Genomic DNA, 20,630 nt, shown 5'->3' with positions numbered 1-20,630 from the left:
TACCAGTTGTTTCTTGTCAGGCATTATCCTGGCCTTTTGTCTTTATAAAGAGCACTAAAGCACAGATCTGTACTGGAAAATGTTTATCTAAGTAATTTCATTTTGAAACCAAGAGGAATAGGGTAGATCATACATTTGCATAAACAGAGTACTTCATAAACAGCAACTGTTGGTTTAAGGTTTTACAAAAATTGTAAGATCCAGTATGTGTCTGCTTGCATGAGTAGTACTCCTGTGGCTCCTGTGTGACTGCCTAGTTATGAGTGAACAAAGATACAGCATTATTGCATTTATACTAAAACCATTTTTATTACACCACATCCATGATGGACATGACAGTACCGTAAACATTCACCAAAATCCAATAGATGGGAATGAAATCCCACGTCACATTTGTTGCATGTATTTGGAAAACCATTTACCCAATTTTGATTAAACTTGGCAATATATTTTACCATGATACTAAGACCTAATTTGCTAAACTTAGCAAATTAGGTCTTAATTACCCCTAATACAGTTTTCATTAAACTATTCAATTTCTATTTCTTGATCTGTAATGTTTGGTATATACTGTAGGTGTGTCGTGTGTCATGTGTCATGTTTTATTTATTTTTATTACTAGATGAGTTTTTTTTCTTAAAATGTTGTCACATATTATATGAGCCCAGTACATTCGTTTTTGTGTTTTAAACTGTTTTGGATAAATTGTGAATTTAGAAGTTAACCCATCTTTAATTCTTTGAGTGTTCCAAGCTCTTAAAAACAGATTTGACATCTTCACCTGTGATCTCTATCTAATCCCATGCTTTTAGGAGAATGTACCGTAGCAGCTGTTGAGGCAACAAGCACAGTTCCAGAACACCTGCTTTTAAGTGCTGTAAGATCACAGGGCACTTAACATCTACTAGCCTATACTAGAAGAAAATACTACCAACAAATTGATCCTAACCATTCTATAAATCCTTCTGAAAGTACAACTCCTGGTTGGCACTTGGCTGTGCCACAGCTGTAACAACAGCTGTTGTGTGTGTGAGGAATACACTTTGTTGAACAAAGTGCTAATTATAAAGGATCCTACAATAGTACACTAAATGATAGCTGTGAGGCCTATAGAGTATAAAGTGTGTCATGAATTCAGTTTCTGTTCTAAAATATCTTTTACTTTTAAATGTTGTTATATTTGCTTAAAGTGCAACGTATATTGCAAGTGCTTCCTGTAACCTTGTATTCAATCCCCATTCTCCAAGGTTCACTGCTTTTAACCAGTCCGTGATATCTGGCTGCTGTACATGTTACATGTTTGGCTATGGTTATTGCACATTAAAAATTAACCCATATGTGTGTACTTCCTGCCTTATCAGAAATGTAGCAGTGATTCATTTCCGTGATCTCTGAAAATTCATAATGAATAGTTTGAAACAAAATTGGGCATGTGGAATGCAGAACAAATGATTTATATGATAAATCTATTTGTTAGTGCTCTTACTAAAAGTAATGTCCATTCCTGTGGTCACAAATGTTGCTAGAAAGCTGTCTGTTCTGTCCATGAGCCTTGAGACATGAACACATCCTATTTACAGTAGCATGTTTCTTACAAAGTCATATATAGTATACTCACTAGTGTACCTAAACTACAGAACGAGGGTTGCACATACCTTTCCCCAGTATATGTGGGCATAGTTCAGTTGGTTTTATGTAGTTCATTTTGGTACAAGTTACTACACATATACACAACTATTTACTGCAAAATTAGTAACAGTATAAATTGTCTTCTGGTAAAGGTCGCTGTTCTCTTAATGCAGGAAATCTGTAATACAGAACTTAAGTTTCCAACTGGACAATGCACATTTGTAAAGAGATTCTGTTCCCTGTACAGAGCGTGCTTTAGATAAACACCTGCACTTTTACAACCACTGCTTGTTTATTCTTTTTAGTTCCTTTTTACAAACCATTCTATCAGAGGCGCCCTGCCCCATACCTTCAGGAATGCTTTGTTTTTGTTCACAAAAATACCAATTCCTCATTAAAAATGAAATAGTACTTGAATATTCATTTAAATCCATGTTCAAAGCACATATGTTGTTGTTTATATATTGGATTAGTTTACCGGTGTGCTTGCTTTTTTTTTTTTAAATACTCCCCCTTTTCTTTATTAGGCCTGTCTGCAGTGTTTAAAGAGTTAAAGGTAGTCTACAGGAGGTCCCAGCACCTACACTAGAATAATAGGTGAGAAACCAAAGAAACCGAAACCCGTGCCCTGCTAAAACTAACTTGTTCTCTCTCACAAGCTTCACATTTTAGTTCTGCTCAACTCAAGTGGTGGATGTCAACATAGGAACTGACTAGGGTGTGCCTGCCTTTTTGGCTCGGTTCCAAAGAGTAATGCAAGTCAGTGCAATGACAAATACCGTCCATCCATCCAGCCATTTGTTGGTGAAGGTCCTACATTATATTTTGTCACATGTTTAAGAATTGTCTTTCATTTCTATGTTCATTATCTAAACAAGGCTGGATACAGTCACTCTAAAATGTAAACCTGATTTTCAAAGAACTTCACTTCACTGCAGCAATGTTAGGTGGATCAAAAAAATGACCCCTGCATTTAGTTTAAATAACCCCCCATTGTGTTAAATCTTAGCTCTAATGGTGTTTTGTGAAAAATGTCACTAGTATAACAAACAGTGGGGCGCAAGGGATAAGCAGGTTATCTAGAGCTCCTGCCAAGTTAGAATAAGAGGCGGAGCAACCATTTTTTTTTTTTTTTTTTTACATGGTTTGCAGCTTCACCTAGTTTACTGCTTATTCCAGTTTCACTGTGGTTTGGGACCTCAACAGTTTATTTTCTTTTAGTACTTTTGCATTTGGCTGTTAAGTCAGTTTAGCTTCATTATTGAATTTTATTAGGTTTACACAGAGTAATTTAACAGAAGTGACAGACTTTTTTTTTTTTTATTATTAGCTCAAAAACTTCCAGCTTCAATGTTTCACTTCTCAGAATGCTTTTTTTTTTTTTTTTTTTAAACAAATGGTTTAGGTTAGGGTACGTAGGACTGCTAGTACTAACACCATCATCTTTCATTAACAAACAATTTTTGAAACCTGAAAAGAAAATGGCCTTAGACATTTGAACACCCAGACTAACTGTGAAGCCATGGTTATCCTTAATAAGGGCTGTCAGAATCAAATCGGGTAAGTCATGTCTTAAATTTTGATTTAATGGCAATACAGTAGTCTGTAGCATATCCGGCTGCAGTGGGACCAAAGTAAGGGTGGATATGTAAAAAGTCAGATAAATGAATCCTATTTTAAATACTGTTGTACACAGCTGTAACAATTACTATATTCACACAATTATGGTTTTAAGATTCAGCTTTTTTTTAGGGAACTCCTCTAAACCCCTTGTTTAGAAAGTTGCAGGGTATTAATGCTTGTGACAGAGTAGTTGTCTGCAGTGTGGGTGTGTGCATTCGCTGTTGAGTGACAGGCAGGAGATCGAGACAGAGGCTGAAGTTGATGTGCCCTGCAGGTGAACAGGATTTATTTACATATCAACACACTGAATAGCAAAATGCATTGGCTTATGGGGGGGAAAAAACAACAACTTTCAATTGTAAGCACAACTCTTTCGCTTGCCTGAAGCCATTTTGCATTAGCTCAGTACATGTGGGAGACGTTGCTGAAGAGCTTGATCATGCCGTTTATGTGACTTGCGGAAACACAACAAATTACTGTATTAACTGGCTGTATGCTGCAAAATGTACGACAAGCTCCTGAAATTGCAGCAGTCGCGGTGCTGAGCCTGCCAGTGCTTCGATTTTGTCTTCTGTCGGTGTCGTTCGGTTTGGAATTTTATGCAATATCCTTTTCAGTGCAGTTTGGGGAAAGTCATAAGCGTTGTATCCCTCTTCTCTGCAACTGTCATAATGGTTTGAAAAATGTGTCTGTGGAGTTAGACCCTCTAATGTCACCTGCAAAGATGTACAACAGTATCTTTTGATAATCAGGAGAGTAGTGCTATCAAGTGTAAAAATATGTATTGTTTATGAAACTGCATAATTGTAGGGATTACGATGAACTAGAGAATGCAGTGGTTTGTTTTCACCCGAAACCTGTGGAGCACCCAAAGAGGCAGCAACTTCAAACAATACAATCTTATCGGTTATGACATGACTGTATAGAAACAGACTTCAACTCCTACGCATTTGCATCCTTACAATCAAAAGCTTGCCGTTTAACCCAGCAGCATTCTGAACTCTGTTGTAGCAGAGGCTTGTTGCAATGATGAAAAGAGGCAATTTGATCACATTTTAAATGGGGGCTCTTCGACAAGCAAACAAGTAACTGTAGGACCAGTACAGAATTGTGTAACAGGATTTTCTGTAAGTTCCAGTTTGTGTTTTATATAATTTTGGAAATTGAGATGATTTAGACATGGTATATTTTACACTATGTATTCAAGCAAGGTGCTGGTGATAAAGTACATTCACGGTATGTAGAGTAGATTAGATTATTAATTTGATTTCAGAATAGAGTTGTAGCTAACAAAATGCTTTCAGAAGTCCTTCCTGTTGTGAACTTCCGGTTACTATACAGGTCTGAAATTGCATATGAAAGTACATGTGTTTTCATTTTTAAACATGACATTTGGTACCACACTAGGATAAAGGAAGTTGATTTCCAGGAAAACCATTGTACTTGCACTTCCTAGGTCATTTCACCTCGGTGTCTTCAGGGTCAAAGCGTCTTGCTGGCTGAAAAGTGTCAGTTATTAGACGCATTTGATTGGTTACTGAGGAAAGAAGGCCTTGAAGAGGGATGATAATTACACTCTTCAGGTGAATGGTCATGAATGTGCCAGATTATCTGAAAGCTTGGCCTGCAAACAGAACTGTTTAACTAGTAATACCAGATAAAATTTTAAATGACTAGTTTTATGTTTCGTACAACTTCCCATTTGATACCAATATGAAGAAAACATGCACATGAGCTGTGGAAAAAATAAGAATTACTTTGTTAGTTACAATCAATTTAAAAAAGAAAAGCCAGAAAATCATCACAGCTTGGCTTGGAACGAACAGTATAAGAATAGATGAGTCATACTGTGAAATTGAGTTGGTGCCAAAGACTAAAAATGCACACAGGTAAATGATAACACTTCATTTTTACTGCCTTTTTACATAGCACTGAGAATAATCCATTAAAAAAGTGAAAGTTTAACAAACTAAATTAATTTACTTAGGAATTTCCCAAGATAATCATTCATGTTGTAGGACATGCACAAATACAAGCAATTTAAACTCTGTACATTCACCAAGTCACAGCAACCTCTTATGGCAATGATTCTTAGAATAAGGACATTCAATTGCACAATTAACCAAGTTAGGATATATTTCTACTTTGAGTCCCATGTTACATGAAAACTGAGGATGTAGGTCATTGTGATTATTTTTTTTCTTCAGTATATGACTAACAGGGGGTCTTAGTACCTGCTACATTTGTTGTGGGTGTCGCTGAAGGATGAGAGAGAGAGAGAGACAGAGGGATGCAGTTGACAATGCCAGGTTTTATTCAAATAAACACAACTGCAGTGACAGGTGGCCACCACTAGTGTACCAGCAATGATAACCCTAGTGCAAGAGGACATACACAGAGACAGTGTAATCAAAATAATACCTCAAAAAATACAAAATACATCCATGAGAAAACACCTGAAAACAAAAGCTTGCCAAAGAACTGGCTCAGCCCCGCTCCCACTACAAGGGAGGTCCCGCTTCAGACACACTAAAATAAACTGTTGTGGGATCTAACTCCCGTAAATTACTCCCTACACAGTTCGCTCACCTTAGTTCTCCACACAGCTGTGAGGCTGCACATGCTGGAATTTGAACCAAAAGAACTGGCTTTCCAGCTCATTTCTTATACCATGTGGCTGGGCTTAATTGATTAGACAATTAAGCTGCAGCCACATTCTGCACATGCATTTGGTAGAGATGGGTTTAACCTCATCCCTGCCAAGCTTAAATTAAAAACTTTTCAACTGTATTTAAAACTGCAAAACCACGCCATATCTAGTACACACTTTCAATATTTTTTTAAACTATACATCTACACAGCAATACATTATTTACATGTGCAGGGCTTTTGACCTGCCACAATGACATATTTTAGTATTATCTTTGTACATAGTTGCTTCCTTATCATAGTGGGTCCAGAAGTCCCAAATAACAACTATGATAAAAAATAATAGCAGTTTAAGGGGCTATATGTATTTCCAAATCTGCCGCTACTGTACTAGTATCTTGCAACTTTAAAACTCCTTGGGCAAAATCTACTTCCAACAGACCGCGGTTAGACAGTACATGAAAAATCTAAAATGCTTAGTGCAGTGTAATATCTAAATGACTGTATTTTATTGCCTCTTTATTTCTGTGAATGATACAGTTGCATTTCCTGTTCTTCCTGATCCTGTTTTATTGCTTTGTTAACCTTCAGTTTGGTTTTACTGGAAACTAAAAAAAAAAAAAAAAAAAAAAGGGCAAAATTCTGAACAGATCAAAACCATCTTGCACTATTGATAAGAACCCTGCATGCTAAGTTCGTAGCTGACCAAGATATAGACCTCTGACCTAATATGGCGGCCATATCAAGGACAGGTAACCTTTTAAGTTTCTGCAGTCTCTTTTGAGGTATTGTTTGGTAACCAGCTGTATTCATTGACTTTCTTAGTTAAGTTCCATTACTGGCATTGTCCAGTAAACTCTTACACTGCCACATTGTATTGACCTCTGGCTGCAGTATATCAATGACACACTTTTATTTAAAGTTAGTTGGTGCACTACTGTATTGTCTGATTTTTCTCAATAAAGTTCCATTAAAGATGGTATCAAGTAGAATTGAACCTTTTCAGTGCCACATTCTTTTAACCTTGATGATAGAGATCTATTTCACGTATACATTTTATGTTTACAAACCATTCATTCTGATATGACTTTCCCCTTTGATTATGCCCTGAGTATGCATTGTTGTTGACTGCTTGGACTCCAAGTAGTAGCCCTTGGAGTAAACCCAATAGCCTGGCCCTATGTAAGACCTAACACAGTACCATGTTATTTCTTACATGTGCCACGGGCAGAATGTTGTAGGTTGACAGATTAATTATTAAACTCCAGTCTACCTGATGCACTTGCATGTTTGTTTTGAGAGCCATATTGAGGCCAAGGATGTGATGAATGAAATGGAAAACTATACAGAGTGAATCTAGACAACAGTACATCAGTTAAGATATGTTTGTTTCATTCCCATACCAAGTGGCCCTCAAGCCCTTATCTTTCTGTTGTTGTTCTTGTTTGCAGGGGGCTGAGGAGAAGGCCCCAGCAGAGGGAGACTCGGTCAGTGCCAAGCGTCCACGGGAGGAGAGTCTGGTCCCGCTGGTGATACCGGTGTCAGTGCCCGTGAAGCGAGTGGACTGGCTATCCCTCGGCAGGGAGCAGGCAGAGAGGGAGGGATGGAACCAGAGAGCAGGGCCCCAAGACAGAGCGCCACTCGAACAGAAGGCCTCTGTCATTGTCACCCGCAGGAGATCCCTTCGCAATTCTCTCTCGGAGAGCACAAACCAGGTGAGCCATTGCCACCAGGCTAAACCTGTATTCTGGATTGAAAAATGTTGCTGCACATAGTGTCCCTGTGCCAAAGCAACAAGAAAAATGTACATATATCTGATAATTGCACAATAACATTTTCTGAATGTTACTGGTCATGTTGCTTTCCTGATGTTGTCTGTGATGATTCAACCTGGTTTCAAAGCCAAAATAAGGTTACTTTTCTTCTTTTTCAACACCTTTTGTTCTCTCGGAACTAAACAAAAGCCACACCTCAGCCGTGCATAACATAAGTAATGTTACTTCACACCAGCCTGTACAACGCTGGCATTCGATCTGAATGTATGAGGTCGGGTGCATGCATAAAAAAATTACTGGAATATGCCTAAAAGCTGAGGCTCTTGGTAGTCCAGGTCTGCTGTTCATAGAGATCTTTGCTTCTTGATTTGCAAATTTAATATTTGTTTTACCGATGTACTATGGCATAAAATGTTGCTGTCTACATTTATCTTTAAATTCTTTGACTATTCTTATAACAGAAATAAAAAACAGAAAAAATGTACCAGAAGCGTACTAAGAAAAATATTAGATTCTCTACCTGCCTCCACAATAGTTTCCACAGTGAGTTCCACAATGGGACTAATGAGTTACAGACTTGGAAGGACTTTTACCATTGGGTTCCAGAACTGTTCCACACTGGGTCCAATAAAGTTACAGACTTGGGACAATATATTACAAAATGATTCTTAAAAAAAAAAAAAAAAAAAAAACTGTATGTATAGTTAGATAAACTTTCTTTTTTACTTTTTTACCAGGATGAAGAAGGAACAAATGAGGAGGAAGCAAAAGCATGCGCCAAGTCAAAGCGACGTCCACGACCAGAACCCCTCTTCATCCCCCCTCCAAAAGAGGGGACCTTCATACCGCCACCCGTCTACTCCACCATCACCCCCTACCAGAGCCACCTGCGCTCGCCTGTGCGGCTGGCTGACAACCCCTTTAGCCTACCCCCTTACACTCCCCCGCCCATCCTCAGCCCTGTGCGGGAGGGTTCTGGACTCTACTTCAGCACCATCCGCTCCTCTGCCACTTCCAACAGCCTCCCAGCCCCTACTCCTGCCACCCCCAAGTCTGTCACACGCAGCCTGCTCAGATCCAGTAAGCAGCCTTTCTCCCACTGGAAACCTGTTTCTACCTCCGTCCTCCATTTTTATTTAAGTGTTTATTCCCCTAAGAAACTCAGAATTATATGCCCTACATTTCTGCAAGTGGTGCACTGCTGTGTTGCGTAGTGCACAATACAATACAAGCAGCAGGCATTTAAAGACGTGCAAACCAGGGTTTTAAAAATAAAATGCCTTATTAGCACTAGTATTATTACTACTGGCCCTTCTTTGAAGGTTTTGCTTGTATTTTCTACTTTAGGATATGTTCATGAAAGAGATCAGAAGCTGAGTATTTCAACACTTGCACCACAGCCTCTTAGTACATCGTTTAACAGGACAGTGCATTGGAGTTCGTTGGTGCTTCTGGGTTATGCACAGTGCCATTGATGGCTCTCCTAAGTCTGTGGTTGTTTTGTGTTTACAGACAGTTCCGAAATCACTCCTCCTGTCCTTCCTCTCATGGGTGATGCCACCCCTGTCAGTATAGAGCCGTAAGTGTCTTTTATTCATTGCACTAAATTGCAATGTTTTTTGCACTGATTATCAGCATTTTTTATATAATTGCTTGAATAATGGAAATAAAATCATTCTACATGTTTGTTTTGTAAACATTCATTATTTAAAAAAAAAAAGGGGGGGGGTTTCTTAGCCGTAATTGATTCAATTAATTTATAAAGCAACTGGCTTAATGCACTGGCTACAACCAGAAAGCACTTAGAGGTTTTGTTATGCTTGCAATTAGTAGTGGTTGTGATTGGAATTAGTCTTTATTTTTGATTATAGTCTGTGTTGGGTGCTTTCACTGGATTCAGAAACTGGTTTTCCGTTCTCATTGACTGAACCTAAGAGCCTGAGCCTCTAGTGATCTTTCACTTTGGGGAGGGGGGTGTGTTTTGTTTTGCAGTGGTGCTGGTGTATACTAATATAAAGCCACTTATCTAGTCTGCATTATGAAAACATTATGAAAATGTAAGAGAACAGTAAAAACCTTTTTAATTCAAAATGACTTCCTCTTTCAGGAGCAGGTATTTCTTTGTGGAAGGACACGGTTCTGAATGTTAATCCCAATATTGCTACTCTGCTGGCTTTGTCATGTTTATTGCTTGGCCTGTTTATTCATGCCAGCGTTATTACAAAATAAATACTCTGCCTGTTTACACTTAGTGCTCGAACTTCATTATGTTTTGTTTGAAAATCCAATCCCGATACTTTACATTGTCTGCTGCTTAAAAAATAATAATAATAATAATAATAATAATAATAATAATAATAATAATAATAATAATAAAATAAAATAAAACTTTGTCTTTGGGGATAATGCATGATCTTAGTCATAATTATTATTATTATTTATTTATTTTATTTTTTCCCCAGGCGGATAAACATAGGCCATCGGTACCAGGCAGAAATCCCAGAGCTGAGGGAGCGGTTGCAGACACAGCAGGATGAGCACAAGGCAGACCTGGTCTGGAAACCCCTGCAAGAGCTGCAGACCAAGCAATCTCACCAGGACACCAGTAAGGAAAAACCCTGTGAAAAAATACCAAGCAGAACAAACTCAATGCTAAAAAGATCAAACAAGATGCAAATCCTTGTGAAGGCTGCTTCCTTGTCACTTGGTTTTTATATGTAACATATTACCAGCAGTGTATGGAAATATTTGTACTTGAGGTGGGGCCCAAAGTCCATTTATTTACTGCAATACAGTACTTTATTTATCCTCATATAAATGAAAGGTTTTCCAATCAGAATGTTGAAAGAAGCACAGTGTTCCAGTGTGCATACTCTGACGGTTTTGCCCTTGTTCCTTCGTCTCTTCTCAGTGAGGAGCTTGATGAACCTGGCCTGCTCCAGTGCGCTTTGTGGAGGAGGGACCAATCAGGAGCTGGCTCTGCACTGTCTGCACGAGTCCAGAGGGGACATCCTGGTGAGCAATGTGCGCTAACAACTGACTTTTCAGTACCAGTGTGAATCAGTTCTTGAGAGTTCTACATGTTGGGATATTCTCATAGGCACTAGCAGATTTTAAACACACACAAACGTAATTGTATAGTACAGTGAAATGGGATAGCTTCCTAATATACTCTTCGTCCTTTGAAATTGTAGCATAATCAAGTATCTAGCGTCGTACTAAAGTAAAACCTTTCCTTGATGGTATTTTGACCTCAGAACGTGCTGTACACCACTTTAATGAACAAACAAGTGGCACTCTGTCAGAATCTGTTTGGTTTGGCCAAAGTCTGTATGTTTTCAAACTCCTCACTCCTTGTATGAAGTGCATGCTTTGACTGGAATGCAGAAGAGGTGAAGCGCAGTGTGAGGGCAGTGATGTTACAAAACTAGTAAAAAGAAAAAATTCAAACACAGACATTGATAAGCAATGTTCTGTTTTGGGTCCAGCCTGCTCTAAAATATTACTGCCTGCTTCCCCATGTTATAGTAGCACACTTTTTATTTTTTTATTAGAACACTTCCACTTCCAGTACAAGTCTATCTAATCTGTTTTGTATCCTACAGATTGTAGACAGACTTAATGCAGCATACAAAAAGGCTTATTAACCCTACCCGTGTTTTTGTTTTATGTGATGCAGTCTACAAACCTGCTGGCCTGTTTCCTTGAGTCTGTTCGGGTTAAGCCCTTATTAGGCCAAGTACATCCCCACTAATCTATGCACATCCTCTCTTGGTGCTTTGAATTGAAATGGTAGATAATGTAGTGTACACCCACACAGCTCTCTGTTAGAATCACAGCTGTTTTAGCCAACCAGGATTGTGCCAAGGAGCGGTCCTTTGCTGTGGCTTTCTAGATTTTGTTTTTATTCATCTGTAAAATAGGTCACAGTTTAATAAAAACATTGAGGCAAAAAATATGCGCAGGTGTACTTCACATTCTAATGGAAGAACAAGTGTGCCTTATAAAAAGTGATGGTTGCAATTCAGTGGGATTCCATAGTACTGTCAAATACTCAAAAAAAAAAAAAAAAATCTAGCTTTGACTTCTCTGGGTTGGGTTTAAGCTGAACAAATCAACAGTTGAAAATCTCTTGAGATACAAGCACACATAATAAACTAGTAATCCAGTCCAAGTTATTAATGTAAAACTGTCTAGTTTACAAAGACGGATTTATAATGCTAGTGTTCTGCACAAGCAGGAATCAAAAGATTTTAAAAAAAATAAATAAATAAAATCCAACAAATTAAAAGGGAATCTATTTTGAAGAAGTTGTGTGTGTTTTGGTTCATATTTCTCTTGTGTGAAAGTAGTTTCCCATTGTCACCAGGCCCAGATCATGAATATTTTGTTGTTGTTTAGGGAGCCCTGACGCTGCTGCTGCTAAAGAAGCCAATTTTCCAGAAGAACCACCCTCTTGCAGACTATCACTATGCGGGTACTATAAGTTGAAATGATTACTTAGGAACATTTTGTGCAGGGGAGACATGTCTAATTAGTAGCATGATGGTTTTTGTGTATTTACAGACATGCACAGCACAGGCAGACGCAGTGTGAGCTTATCAAACGCATTGGGTGCTTTGACCCTGTCTAGCATAAATCAAATCTTTAAAAGGATCAAAGGCTAGTTTAGCTTCTGTGCCAATGCAGTCATTGCCTTGTCAGGAAGTTATTGGTGGCTATGTGACATGGATAATTGTCCACCAGGACTCAAAAGCTCATTTTACATAGACCCCTTACAGATAACAGACTGAAATTACTTTTGTTCACTGTAGTTCTAAGGATGGGATAAAACAGTCAGCCTATAAATGAAAGCTTCGATTGCATGTTTGTGAAAGCTGTGAGATTTTACCTTAAGAGGTTTCTGATTTAGTGCCGCAGCAGAGTTTAGTTTAAACTAAAAATGAAGTTGTTGTGAACATGTTGAATAAATTAATAGACTTATAGAATGAAGCTTTATATTAAATCTACATTAAAGTAAAATTATATTTGAATGTTTTTGGAGGGCACACAGGTTTATTTCTTAATTAGATTGTTAGATCTTAATTAGACTGTTAGTCTCACCTTAGTCTATACAATGACAACACCTTTAGGCAGCTGGCTTACATAATTGCAGGCAGTTGAAAATATAACACTGTGTAACAAATTATTATTATTTTTTTTGTTCCTGGGTAGTAAGTGTTATTTCCTAATTGCTTATGCCTCAAAAGTATAGAAAATGGCTATTATTCCCCACAAACTTTGCTTTTGTGACCAGGACAGTGATATTTCAAAATATCACTATTTCCAATGGGAAAACGGGCAAATGTGTGTCTTTTCGTTTACATAAAGTCAGAAAAAGACAACATATGAATCCAAATTGACATGTATTTATACTAAAGTAATACAAAAATGACTACAAAAGATTTAGAAGTGAGTAGTTTTTCGAGATTTACGATTATACTGTAAATACAGTCTTCTTTTGTAGTCATTTTTGTATTACTTTAGTATAAATACATGTCAATTTGGATTCATATGTTGTCTTTTTCTGACTTTATGTAAACGAAAAGACACACATTTGCCCGTTTTCCCATTGGAAATAGTGATATTTTGAAATATCACTGTCCTGGTCACAAAAGCAAAGTTTGTGGGGAATAATAGCCATTTTCTATACTTTTGAGGCATAAGCAATTAGAAAATAACACTTACTACCCAGGAACAAAAATTGTGTTACATAGTGTAATAGATTGACCCAGTCTCTTCAGGACAGTTGTCCTTGCTCAGTCCAGTTAGATTAATTGTGATCTCCCTCTTGTTAGGGTCAGACAGGTGGACATCTTCAGAGAAATGGAATTTCAATAATGGAATCTCTTCTTACAAGAAGGATTTTTTCCTGGTGCAGAAGCTGGTAAGTGTGGTTTATCACTTGCCACAGAGACAATAAAATAAGGCAACACTGATTTATTCTGTCTGAGGCAACACTCCCTCCACCCACAACTAGTGCAGCGTACTTTATTTATACTATACATTGCAAATAAAGTGACTTCTATTGGTAAGATATTCTAAACTTTAAATCATTCAGTTCCCCTAAAATATTGCAAGATTTTTCATAAATTTACAGTTTAGGATAATTCTTTTAACCGTTTGCGGTCCTATTTCGGACCAGGTCCGACATTACAATTTTCCCTTTCCAGTCAAAAAGACGTCAAGCGCAGGTCTGTAGTCGTTTTTTCCCCAGAAAAAGCTGAGAAAATCTTTCAGTGGCTGAGTGAGACCGAAAGGCGCCGAATGAAGCCAAAAATAAAAAATAAAAAAAATTAAAAGGGGGGGGCGTATCTGAGCAATACACATAGACCGTGCACCACAGAGATAACACGGATGCTAACAAAGAAGGTAGCTGCTTCCGCATCCAGCACTCACAGAATATCACTGACATTTGCAGAGGTTTTTGAGATGTTATAGTAATAAAATACTGACTTAGATCGCATTATTGAGGAGTTTGCTGATAAAACGAGTGCTCAGGAGAGGATTTATCAGTATGCACGACTATGAAGAGGTATGTGAAAAATACAGAGAACAAGGGGTGGCGTTGGCTGGAGATGCCATACTGATGTCCTTTTTTACTCAGAAAAAAATATTATTTTAAACACGCTTGTAAAATAAACAGCGTTTGTGAAAATAAATTGGACCTGACACGCCTGACAAGTGCTGAATAAATGGACCGGTAAGGGGTCAGACAAGAGTCAGTCAAAAAATACAGGTTCTCTTTATGACTCATGTTAATTCCCAGCTTTCCAGTTCCATCATACTTGAAGCCACAGAGGGACACTTGTGATACTGATGGCTCTCAGTATGTCTTTTTTTTAAATCTTTTTTAATATCTTTGTTGCCCAGGTGAGGACTAAGACAGTGGTACAGTGTGTGGAGTTTTACTACACCTATAAGAAGCAGGTGAAGATTGGCCGGAATGGGACACTCATTTTCGGGGACTCGGACATCCTGGATGGAAGAGAGACACAGGATGATGCTGAAATCAATGTGAAGGTTTGTTTTGGACAGTTTTTGTTTTTAGGGTGGAACCGTATGCACTGAAAGTGTCTGTCTGTCTGTCACAATCTACATGGTGAACATGATAGCTGTCTTGAATGTTCACAAATCTACTCAAAACCAATAGGCCTTTCGGATAAGTTGCTTCAGATTTTATTTTATTACATTCCCCTTTTGTATCGGTCTATGTTTGCAGTTTTAGTTGTAATTCCTCAAATTTCTTATTAAAGTAAGAGCCAGCATCTTTTAGCAATCTACCAATTAGCAAACAAGTTTCCTTTTAGTTTTGAGGAGAATAAGTACACTGCTGTGTGCTAAATGGTGCTGATGCTTACTAATATAAAGACATGTTTGCTGATCTAGCGTACATTACACACATCTTCTGAATTCACAGTCAAAACACCTTAAAGACTTTTAAATGTGTGCATTGGTTTTCTTGGTTAAAGTTAGAAGTGGACAGACTGTATACCATCTCTCAATAAAGAGAACAGGATCCCTGTAGAGGGAGGAATAGAGAGGAAGCGTCCAAAACACTCACCCAGTGAATGAAACTTTAACTGAAGGATGTGAGTCGAATTTGCAAGGACATTGATGTGAAGCATTCCACGTACTGAGAATGTAAGTTGTAGTGGTTCTGACACCTGTAATGTGCTATTTGAATCTGTGATTGGGTATATGTATGTTGCCTGTATAGCTAAAGTGAAATATTAATAGTAAAAACCTTGTCATGTTTGTCCCACAGAGCTCCCAGCGATATGGTCCCACTTCAAGGGAAGCTCCGAGACAGGAAGAGGAAGTCAACAGCAAGCAGTGGGAGGACCCAGTAAACAGCATGCAGGACTCAGCACTTGCAAGGGTAACGCATACACTACCAGCTAATGAAAATGTAAGTATAAAAGATAAGACCTAGCTGTATGAGCTATAAGACCGTGTTAGTAAAAACCATTAGGTTGGCTGTCTTCTTTCCCAGTGAATACTGCCCTCTAGTGTAAAGAAATAGTAACTATAAAAGAAATATCCTACTCGTCTTTGTTTTCACTTCAACTCAGTTTCCAATGTGCCGCATAGAGTGTGAGCTTAGGGCTCAGGTGGGTTCGGCAGAAAATGAACCTACTGTGTTACAACATAAAACAAAATAGTCTGGGGGGGAAACATAAAACAAAATAGTCTGGGGGGGAAACAAGAAGGAACTAGATTTTAGGAAGTATTAATTGTTATTAAACCTTAAAGTAACTAAAGTAAAGGAATATACCCAGAGACCGATTTTATTGGTCTGCTGTGGAATTAATCCTTTACTACAATAGTGAATTGTCATTTTTGAGTGGATATTACCTCAGTGGTCTACAGTGCTGAATAAGTTAAAAGCATTTAATTAATTTTCTTCAGGCTAGCGAAGTCCTGGTCTTGAGGAGTCAGGAGGTGCAGAGCGTGGAGAAGAAAAAGGAACCACCCCCCAGAACGAGGCTGCCGCCTCCACCCCCCAAACCACGCAGAGAGCTGCCACCCACAGACAAGAGAAAGACAGGGGCCGTCAACCAAGTGCAAGTGCAGGACCAGGACAGCATCTTTCCCTGCAAAAAATGTGGCCGGTGGGTGTCCTGGAGTTAAATACTTGTGTTTCTGGGGCTAGAGGGCTAACTCCATACGCTTTCATGCTTGTCAATTCTAGTGGGTGGCTGTATAGTAGTTAGTGGTGTAATCCATGACTGGATGACAAGGGGGTACTCAGTTCAGGATTGAGGTTCACTCACAGAGCTACGAGGGGTACAGTTGCATGCTTCAGTGTCTTGTTAGTTAGTAAGATAAACCCCCTGATCTGTACAACTCCATACAGTGAAATATTAATTTGCAAAAGGGCATGGCTGTAACAATGGCCTAGCTTATCTAAATATTATGTAGATGAGTTTTGCTTTCAGTGCCTGGGATGTTTTTAACGATTGCTCTCGTTTACCAGGGTGTTCTACAAGGTGAAGAGCCGCAGCGCCCACATGAAGAGCCACTCGGAGCAGGAGAAGAAGGCGGCCGCGTTGAGGCAGAAAATGGTAGAGGAGGAGGAGAAAGCAGCGGTGGCCAGAGCAGAGGCAGCGCATCAAGAGGATGATAGCAGCAGCAGCAGCATCAGCAGCAGCAGCAACGAGGATTCCGAGGAGGAGGGGGAGGATAAGGATGATAAAGACTGGGGGGGAAGGTGTCACATGTAACCTGGGAAACCAGTTAAGAAAAGGGTAGCAGTGTGTAGCGGAACCTTTTGGGAGAAAAAGAAAAACAACACAAAAAGACACTGGACCCAACGTGATTGTTCTCATTTCCTCACAAAGGAAGCACACTCCCCACCCCCATTTTAGGGGTTAACAGCTGGATATTTTCTTTATTAATTTATCTATACCAGAACTTTTACAGTATTTGTGCCCAGGTTTTGTGGGAGGGTTAAATAATTTAGCCACTACTTCTTCTTTCAACCTGTTCTCTCAAATTTTACAGTTATTCACTAATATCAGAAAGCACACCACAGACTTTGCAGTTCAGCCTTAAGTTTACAGCTTCATCTGTCTTTCGTAACATACGCAAAGCCTATCAAAGACAAATGCATTTCCAAGCAAGGAAAGGATTACCCCCTCCCCTGGCACTTCGCTCAGATGTCCAGTCCTTGGCACAGTGGTCCGACTTTGGCGTGTAGATGTCGCCTCCCTCATCGGAAAGAGCTGTTGCTGGTTCGAGGATTGCAACCTCAGGGGTTGGTCAGTCTTTGCCAGTGTCATCCCTGTGTTTTATTTTTCCCAGTTGTTTCGGCAACCGGACTGAGCAGAAGTAATTATTCTGGGCAGAAAGGTTTTTTTTTATTTATTTTTTGCTTTCATCAGAAACATTGCAGACTTCAGAACAAAGAAAGTGATTAAGTACTGCAAAGTGCAGTTTGTTCCCTTTTTTAACTATCAATGCCTTGGCTGTTTTTAATGCTTTTTTTTTCTGTACAAGACAATCAAGTTCTAAATGTTGTTTTATAATCAGTGCTGTTATTACTGTTCCTATGAATTATTAATATTGTTATAGTTATTATTGTATAAATCAAGCACGTGGCTATTTTTCTAACAGACAGCTAATATTGTTTGTTTTATAAAAATGGGTTGGGAGTATAATGAGAAAGGTAGGTCGTGCAATATAAAGGACAGTGAGTAGCCTAATTTCACAGAACAAAATAAAAGAACCCTAACAAGGACAACACACAAATACACATTCAGAACCATGTACTAAAAGGTTCATTATGTAGACATTGTTGGCAAGACATCCTGGAAGCTCACTTTGGCTTTACCAAGTACCTTCTTTCTTTGGTGGGGGCCAATTTAGTTAGGCCTAGGGCCCACTGACTAGTGAAGCTTAATAAAGGCCTCTCTTTACCACTGGAAACAACATATTATGTCTTAATTATAAAATACTGTGGAATTTATTTGGTGTTAATATGCAAACATTGATCAGAAATTTTAAACTTATTTTAATTTTGTAGGTGACAATGAAGTGTGGCCCTAACTGTTTTTGATGTTATTTTATTGGCCTACTTTTAACCACTCTAGCTGTTGTATGATTTGGCAGTGCTTCTTAAGTCTCCCTGAATCTGTATCAATAACAGATCATGTATCTCATGTGCACACGTACAAAACATGTAATATTTGTAACAAGGATTCCTTTATCCCCACTGATAATAGGGACCCCTGCTCAAAGTGCACATTTGTCGTTATTACTCCTCTGTCTATGCCAGCTCTTTGAAAAAATGGTTGTGAATGATACAGAATAAGACATCTGTAGAGGTGCACATGTCATTTTGAACCAAACATTCAATTAGGCAGTCCCATCATTTTGTACATAAAAAAATGTGTATAGAAAGTTTTGAGGTATTCCATGCCATAAAAAAATTAACTATATTCTAGTTTTAATTATTTAAATGATCATTTTATGATTTTCATATTTTATTTACAGTAGATGGAAATTGTTCATTAATGGGCAAAAACTTTTTGTTTAAATCTATGATGGAAGGTTTAAAAAAAAAAAAAAAATAAAATCTCTAGCAGTCCATGTGTAATACTACAGCTGTATTGTTGTAGACCGAACATATAGATCTATTTAATGACCCAATATAAAATAGCTTTTCCAGTATAGATCTGTTTTCCAGGGCTCTTGCTTGTTCTATTTACCAACAATGTTCAACCTCCAATGTACAACTCTTGATCCCACTAGCCTATTATAGGTTAGTTTCTATAGTAACCTAAACAAGTTTCCTTAAATCATCCCCTGTTTATTTATAATTCCCGGGCTTTAGGTCAGCTGCCGTGGGTGAGGGTCAGAGCCAAATGAAACAGCACAAAGTATTTTCTGTTCTTGCCTAATGTCTATGCACAGTGTGTTTGTCTCCATGGGTGCCTTTTGGAAAAGGTGCCCAGCCCCCCCCAACCCGCAAACTTCCTTTATTGAAACACAGCCATTTAAAAAAAAAAAAAAAAAAAACCCTGCCTTACTGTTTTGTTTTTGTATTTCTTTGTAACTAGTAAAGATTTAACATTTCGGATCGCCAAAAGCGCTCTGTGACAGACTTTCTTATAAACATATATATATATAATATATATTATATATATATATATATATAATATATATATATATACAATATGTTTTTTTTTTTTATTACGATTTGAACGCGAATGAAGGACATGTCAACTCCCTAAACTTGTGTCTTTCAATATAATATATATATATATATATATATATATATATATATATATGTGTTATTCACATTTTATATATTGTTTTGATAAGCAAAGATACACTAATGTTGACGTAGAAGAGGGGCAATCATTTATCAGTGCATTTATTGCAGTGTAACTTATTTGTTTTGATATTTGATTTGTTTCACTTGTGTTTTAAACAACAACAAAAAAAACACTTTCTATTAAAAATCCAGAAAATGTGTTGCTCTTCATGTTTATTTAATCACCAATGTCAAATGAACCTGCCACATCTTTTCTTTAAATAGTTTTACAGTGGCTGAAGGCATTTGCTAAAATGTTCTTCTACCTGTCCTTTCCTAAAGGTTTTGCTTTTACCTGAAAATTAATGATAGATTTTTTTTTTTTTCCCTAGCTATAAGTCTCAGAATTACTTGAAGTACAATTTTGTTCATGTGTTAATGTGTCTGGAAATGTATGCACCACATTTTGTAAGCTGGCAAAGCTGAGCAGAGGCGCACGTACGCATCTACGCCTAAAACAGAATAGGTCTACCACACTCTGGCTCCATGTTCGTTCTTTGACAGTAAACATGCCAGATGGACAGTAAGCCGTCTCTGACAGCTCTTGTAAATCCTCTTGGTGTTTTTGGAATTGATTGTTTCCTTAAAACCAATATTTTACTAAACAGAGCAGTTCAATGAGGGGCCATTGAGACAAATTTGGCACAATGAACTCCAAAATAGAGAAGCTGTTAAATCTAAATCTGTTTAAGGGTACATTATGAAATATTGTTATTTTAATATCCCCTGCTGGGGAGGGGAGGTGGCTGTACGTAACAACTTTCTTCTGTATATCTGGAGAGGTGCTTCTACAATTGTTGTGAAACTTGGCATTGACATTATTAAGCAAAAGTTAATATCGGATTCTGAGAATATAGGGAGGTGTCTGTCCGTTCATCCATCAGCCAGTATGTTACTTTTACATACTGGAGAATTGCTTATCAAGCTGTGAATTAACATTTAATTGCCAGTTCTTATGCTATACTGTTCTGTACATGCTGTTGATATTTATTCATGGTCATCAACTTGTTCATCATCTATCAGAAAGGCTTGCAGTCTGGTATGTGAATCAAAAAACAAATACCTCTTCATAAAGAATTAAAGGCATACATTGT

At 38.0% G+C, this 20,630-nt stretch overlaps 1 protein-coding gene across 7 annotated transcripts in view; it reads left to right on the top strand.

Moving 5' to 3' along the window:
- LOC121324118 (mitotic deacetylase-associated SANT domain protein-like) overlaps positions 1-19,303 on the top strand; it is a 28,623-nt gene extending 9,320 nt beyond the window's left edge. For 4 of the 7 annotated variants that reach the window (XM_041265603.1, XM_041265604.1, XM_041265606.1 and 1 more), the window contains 11 exons: positions 7,353-7,616; positions 8,414-8,756; positions 9,189-9,255; positions 10,139-10,281; positions 10,588-10,700; positions 12,078-12,153; positions 13,514-13,602; positions 14,589-14,738; positions 15,484-15,627; positions 16,128-16,330; positions 16,696-19,303. In XM_041265603.1, the coding sequence (XP_041121537.1) occupies positions 7,353-7,616; positions 8,414-8,756; positions 9,189-9,255; positions 10,139-10,281; positions 10,588-10,700; positions 12,078-12,153; positions 13,514-13,602; positions 14,589-14,738; positions 15,484-15,627; positions 16,128-16,330; positions 16,696-16,942 (1,839 nt within the window). In that variant the 3' untranslated portion in view covers positions 16,943-19,303. Of the gene's footprint in view, positions 1-7,352; positions 7,617-8,413; positions 8,757-9,188; positions 9,256-10,138; positions 10,282-10,587; positions 10,701-12,077; positions 12,154-13,513; positions 13,603-14,588; positions 14,739-15,187; positions 15,360-15,483; positions 15,628-16,127; positions 16,331-16,695 lie in introns of those variants that run through there. The other 3 variants (XM_041265607.1, XR_005951216.1, XM_041265608.1) reach the window with 3 other exon arrangements.
- Positions 19,304-20,630: the final 1,327 nt, after the last annotated feature.

The sequence above is a fragment of the Polyodon spathula genome, chromosome 12 (assembly GCF_017654505.1).
Source record: "Polyodon spathula isolate WHYD16114869_AA chromosome 12, ASM1765450v1, whole genome shotgun sequence".
NCBI lineage: Eukaryota > Metazoa > Chordata > Actinopteri > Acipenseriformes > Polyodontidae > Polyodon > Polyodon spathula.
This window is presented reverse-complemented; position numbering and strand designations above follow the sequence as displayed.